The sequence below is a fragment of the Amblyomma mixtum genome, chromosome 5 (genome assembly GCF_055824585.1).
Source record: "Amblyomma mixtum isolate Tamu chromosome 5, ASM5582458v1, whole genome shotgun sequence".
Taxonomy (NCBI): domain Eukaryota; kingdom Metazoa; phylum Arthropoda; class Arachnida; order Ixodida; family Ixodidae; genus Amblyomma; species Amblyomma mixtum.
The window spans coordinates 155,363,865-155,369,864 of NC_143016.1; the positions used below are offsets into that span (position 1 = coordinate 155,363,865).

At 49.7% G+C, this 6,000-nt stretch overlaps 2 protein-coding genes across 3 annotated transcripts in view; both read right to left on the bottom strand.

Moving 5' to 3' along the window:
- LOC149344206 (progranulin-like) overlaps positions 1-6,000 on the bottom strand; it is a 115,292-nt gene that overhangs the window by 45,944 nt on the left and 63,348 nt on the right. Inside the window, exon 1 of one of the 2 annotated variants that reach the window (XM_089546210.1) lies at positions 2,448-2,506. The exons of the other annotated variant lie outside the window; for it this stretch is intronic. The gene's annotated coding sequence lies outside the window, so the exon portion shown is untranslated. Of the gene's footprint in view, positions 1-2,447; positions 2,507-6,000 lie in introns of those variants that run through there. 2 annotated transcript variants of the gene reach the window in all.
- LOC149344207 (uncharacterized) lies at positions 2,544-5,354 on the bottom strand. The gene has a single exon (XM_089546211.1). The coding sequence runs from the start codon at positions 5,028-5,030 to the stop codon at positions 3,849-3,851; it is 1,182 nt and encodes a 393-aa protein (XP_089402337.1). The 5' UTR covers positions 5,031-5,354; the 3' UTR covers positions 2,544-3,848.

The window sequence follows — 6,000 nt, forward strand, 5'->3', positions numbered from 1 at the left end:
TCACTTAACTCTTTGACTTGGCGGCACTCCTGTCCTGGTGGTGGTGGGAACGGGTGTTGAAGCTTGACCGCGGTCCCGTCAAGCAGAGAGCAGCAGCAGCGAGCTAGCAAGCGACACCGAACCGACCCATCTTCGCCAACAACTGGTGGCAGCGCCAACAACTGGTGGCAGCGCCAACAGCGGGCTGGGCCTCTAGGAGCCTTTCACCAAGACTAGAAATCAAGGAGAGCACTCTGCTAGGCAAGAGCGTCTTAAAGAAGTTCTGAAGGCACCTTGGCAAAGTAAAAAAAGAAACAAAGAAGCTAGCTGACAACCAAAGACAGTGATGTGAAAACTTGGCTTCTATTTCAAATGTGTGTGTCCGTGCAATATGTTAATGAAGAGGGGTTTTAAGTGAAGCACATAGAAAGCAGTGTACTTCAAGCAGACTGCTTAGCATTCACTACATAAAACTGAAAAATGGGAGCAAAAATTGGTGCAAGCTACTACAATCAACAATATTGTGCAGTGGTAATAGGTCTCTTGACAAGGAAATCCACTAACATCAATATAAACATAGATGAACATAGCTGCACAAACACAAAGGGCATAGACTACTACTCCTTCAAATGTTTGAAGACATGAAATAAACAAAAAGGAATACAGTACAGCCTTTACTTTCCTTTGCAACTGTTTGGCTGCATTCGGTGAGATGTTGATTCCCCGCGGCTGTTCAAAACTTCACACGCTACCCTTAAACCTCCACTCAGTCAGAAAATAAAAACTATGAATAACAAACCAGAAAAATGAACAGAGCCAAACAGACAAGCAAGGTCAGTCCATGCAAGTAGCAGTAACCTTGAACATGAGCTTCTTTTCAACTTTGGTTTACAAGCCGAGCCATCCAAACATTGCCTTCCCCATTAACACAAGTGCATGCCACAAGTTTACTAAAAGCAGTGGACTTTCCTACTTTATTATTCATGCCATAGTAGTATAATGGCTCTGTGTGCCCACAGCCAGTACGATATGATGCGCAAGAATGGAAACCTGCCACATGAGAACATTCAGGTTCAAAAAATCAGCAGAACAGGCGAGCCCCGAGGCCAGACTAGACCAACATTTGACTCAACAAGTACAGTGAGGTACAAAAGACTCATCCCACTTCCGAACAATAGTGTTTCCGAGCGCTTAACCAGGGACGGTTCTTGCTTTTCCTGCCAGTGACCTTGTTGTGCAAAATGACTGCAGCCCTGTTCAACTGTTAGGAGTCTCTGCAGGTTGTAACCAAATACTTTAGTGGAGGTTCTGCTCTCCGATAACAGCGCAGAACAAGCTTTGGGAGTATTTCCAAACTAGCCTCACGGGTTTTCGGAGTGATTTCCTTGCATTCACAGCTCAGTGCTTGCATGCAGGTTCTTGCCGAACACCTAACCTCATGTGTGCAGGCAGGGTTGAGACCCCTTGCACATCTGATAACTGCCTACGCATATCGAGGATACCCATCATGCAGGCGCAGTATGACACCACATACTTCCTGCCCGCTTGCTTCTGCCTGAAGCAGTGAGCAGGGCACTGAGAGCGAGTAAAACAATGCCACACCTCGCTCTTTGGCAGTGGAAAGGTTCCCTCTGCGATGTGTGAAGCTTTCTGTTGATAAAGTGTGCGTAGCTAGTGATTACCATGAGAATGAAATAAATTAGATGAGATGGTCAGAGCAAAGCACGGGAACCACTGAACAGAACTGTACGTAGAGACATAACGTAGCAAGAACAGGCACTGCCTCACTCTAAATATGGCTGGACATGCAAGCAGAGGGAAGAAAACGGAAAGTGAACGATCACTCCACCTTTGTCACCATTTGGAACTCTGGTTATAAGTTGTGCCTTCCGAAGAATCCTTCAAAAATATGTTTCACAGGTGAATTAACAGCCCTAAAATGGCTTCTGCGTTTCCAAAAATGTGCCCTTGGGATTGACTCACGTCAAAAGTAAGGGAAATGTGTATGTGCACACAGAAATCATACTATGATTGGTTGGTTGGTTTATGGGGTTTAACGTCCCAAAGCGACTAAGGCTATGAGAGACACCGTAGTGGAGGGCTCCGGAAATTTAGACCACCTAGGGTTCTTTAACGTGCATCGACATCGCACAGTACACGGGCCTCTAGAATTTCTCCTCCAAAGAAATTCCAGCCGCCGCGGCCGGGATCGGTGAGTAGATGCTAAGAGAAGTCCAGAAAGAAAAGCTGCCATGTAACCGGTGACGGCTACACACGTTGTGCACCTGCTTGCTAGTTATTTCAGAATTCCTAGCATTACAAGAAATAAAATTTTCGTAAATGTGGTTAGCAAACAGCACTCAAAGAGCACAATGCACTGTGCAACACTACCAAGGCTGTTGTCCCCAATAAAAGCTTATACTGAATGTGCGTAGCTGAGGCAGGCATGCCAAACCTGTAGTGATCACCTTTTCAGCTTCCTGACCCAGTCCCTTGCCAGTCAATGGTGGCCCCTCAAGAGCAGCTGGCTACATTTTTCAGTCTCACAAACTGAAAAAAAAAAAAAAGAATAAGTTGTTCCCTCATCACACTGCTCCTTTTAAAACTACAGGGATCAAACAGCCTATGGTAGTCTAGAGGATATAAAGAATGAGCATTATTGGTTGGCCAAACTAGCGTTGGCTCCTCTGAAAACAGATTCACAAAGGGATACAGGGCTTTTATATAGAGTAAGACTTCTGTAATCACATTCGACAGCTTCGCTAAAGGATACCATAAGGCCGCCCAGGAACAATGTTGGATGAAAGGCATCATGTAGACTGTTGCAGTGAAAGTGCCTACACAGACCGATTTGTGGACCGACTGCATTACTTCAACAATCAAATTTCCACTGGAACAAAAGCAACAAGTTGTGACTACCACAAGAATTACGAAAAATTTTTAGACAGCATCACCAATCAATAAAAAAGTTTCATAGAGGCACAGTACAAACATGTGCAATGTTTCCTTGGCTATTTCCAAGCATGTGCACAATTACATGTCTTCCTGCTAAAGCGAAACTCGTATTGGAGGGCTTGCATGACATCATGGGTGCTCTAATGGAAGATCACGCATAGCTTCTCCAGTGCACATCAAAGCAGGTGACAACACAACCGCTGTGGTCCTGGTGCACCAACAAATAAACAAAACAACAAGCAAAGGGATGCAGGAAAGAAGAAGGGCTCAGAAGAAAAAAAGGAGAGAATGAGAGAAAAAGAAAAAGGCGCTGTCGCCCACTGCAGACCCTGCAGTCACAAGGAACAAAAACAGAAAAAAAACAAAAAGCATTAAGAGCAGGAGGGAGCACAAGCCATTAAAACTGCATAACATTGTTTACAACATAATGTTCATAACATTCAAATAAAACAACACTACCATTAGATTACTCTCACATCAGGTCATTAGGAACATAAATGTATGTACCGTTTCATGCAATGATCTGCAAAACAAGCATAGATCAAAAGCCTGACAAAAGAACTACCCTCCATTGTCCGTCACATTAGATAAGAGTACAAGGTGCTAGCTGCCTTACACAGCAGTACTGCAGTCACTGCGACAGCCACAGACAGTGGCAAACAGTTCTCGAATATCTTTCCAAGCCACAACCAAGGCTGGAATGGTACGCAGGTGCCACACTGATTGGTGGCTCACAATCATTGCCTGCCCGTCAGCTCAGCAATGATGCCCTCACCGTATCACATGATGCACAAACCTGCTTCAACGCAAATGACGCTGTGCTGACACATCCTCTCCCTACCTACAGGGGAGCCGATACGGTAACTCTAGCACATGTGAAAACCGCATTCTGTGTAGCGCTCAGCTCTTCAGCATCAACGTGCTGCAGCGAAGAACGCCAGCGCCACTAAGGACCATGCATACAGACACCGCACACACACCGGTGCAGCCCGCGAACTCTGTTCACGACCCTGCGAAGGCGCCGAAACTACGACTGTCGGACAGCTCATCTTTCGCAGGCGCACGTTGTAGACGCCTCGCTTCTCGGGCGTCCAGTAGCCTGGCAGTAGGTCCGTCTCAGACACACCTCCTCCCACGCAACGCTCTATCGTTCGGGTGTAGTAGTAGAGCGCGATGATGTGCGAGCACACGTAATTGGGGTGGCACTGCGGCTGTCGTTCTCCCCCGTCCACGTACACGTCGAGATCCGCCAGCCTGTCGGCGATGCCGAGCCCACAGGCTTCCGCGGAGCTCGTGTGCACGGCTTCCGACACTGCGGCCCGGCCCGGCGCGTTCAAATGGGCGAGGCCCAGTTTTTCGAGGAACAGAGGGGCCGGCGGATCGAGCAACGTGAGTCGTCCAAACCCAAACTCGCTCATGAAGTGCAGGCTGTTGGCGACGAATCCGACGACGTGCGCGCCCACGCCGAAGCCCAACAGGTGGACCCTTGCCAGGTCATATCCGTGGTCGAAGACGAGACCCGTCAAAGCGCGAGACAGCGCACGCGCTACCAGGCGACTGTCGCCGGCGGCTTGCTGGTAGAGCGGGCTCTCGGGCGGCCCTTTGCGAGGCGGGCAGTAGTACACGTCAGATCGCACAGCGCTAGCATACTCGCAACCGCTAACGATGTTCCACACGACTTCGAGCAGGGCGCCCTCGGGACGGCGCAACAGAAGCGATGTCACGAGCGCGTCGGCCTGAGACGCTAACCTCGGAGGCAGGCCGTGGCACACGACGGTCAGGTTAGCGTCGCCGAGTCGCTTTCCGGGTATGTCGCCGGCGTAGTCTGCCGGTACGATGAGCGGTGGCGACGGCAAATGTTCAGAGCCCCTGGGAAACCACCAGCGAAACGTGACGTTCACATCGCGCGCTTCTCGAGGAACGAAATAAGACCACGCACCGGTAGTGTCGAAGTCGCCGTACGGTTCCCGGACCACTTTTTCACTCGCATTCAACATCGGAAGAAATACTGCTTCTGATGGGCAAGTTGGCCAATCTGGCACCGCGGCAGCAATCACAGTTGCCATGGCGATGATGAGAACACGAAACGAACACATTTTGCCTTGTAGCTGCTCCTCCGCCGCACGCGCCGATCACTACACAAAATGCGGCCGCAAAGCGAACCGAGGCTTAGCGGTCACCACCGTACGACCGTACACACTGCACGCCCGCGCGCCAGCAAGCTTGAGTTTCGTCTGGACTCCCGGGTGGTCGCCCGGCACACGGCTGTTGGCTTGCCGTTCCCTCTTAGCGTGGGAAAGAACAACGGCGGAGGTATCATGCGCGGCACGGAATAAGACACCGCGAAAACTCGGCGCGCTCGCGGAGAACAGGATGCATAGCAGGCGACCGCCGGCGCAAGAAGCAAGCGGAAAAAACAAACGAACCGCTCGACATGTCTGGATAAAAAAGGTTTAGTGCGGCAAAGGGCCACAAGTTGACTGAGGGAACTCTGTTAGCAACGATCACCGCTAGGCGGCGAAAGATGTGCTTTATGTGCTGAAGATACTCGCGCCCTTACTGCGTCACACGTACCGGTCACACCTACTATGCAACCGTCTCGCAGATGAAACATGCAAGCAAGCAACCAACAAGAAATTTAAAAAAAACTTCCAGGGAGAGAGCGGGAATTGGTGATTGGAAGTATTAGCGCTGCCGATTTAATTGCGTTCTTTTCTTAGCAGAGCGCCAGCATCTTGGGGCTCACATCTCACACTTTAGAGAGCTGCACTTGGACTGGAGCAAGGAGGTTATAAATATTTAAAATCTTCTTGAACTGGAGTGTAGCTGTTCAAGCGCAGTTATCTTCATAATTTCGGCAACTACTACGCCCACACTGCGTGCACGGAACGCTGTGAGCAAGCATGCCGCTTCGCTAGTACGCGGCTCCATTCAACGCATAGAGTTTCTTACTATTACCTAGAGGGAAAGCTGGCAAGCCGTCTATGGGAGTTTGCATGGAGACCCCACGTGACCACCTCAGCCACCATGGGCGCTCAAAGCATCATGGGGCGGTGAGCTACTTGT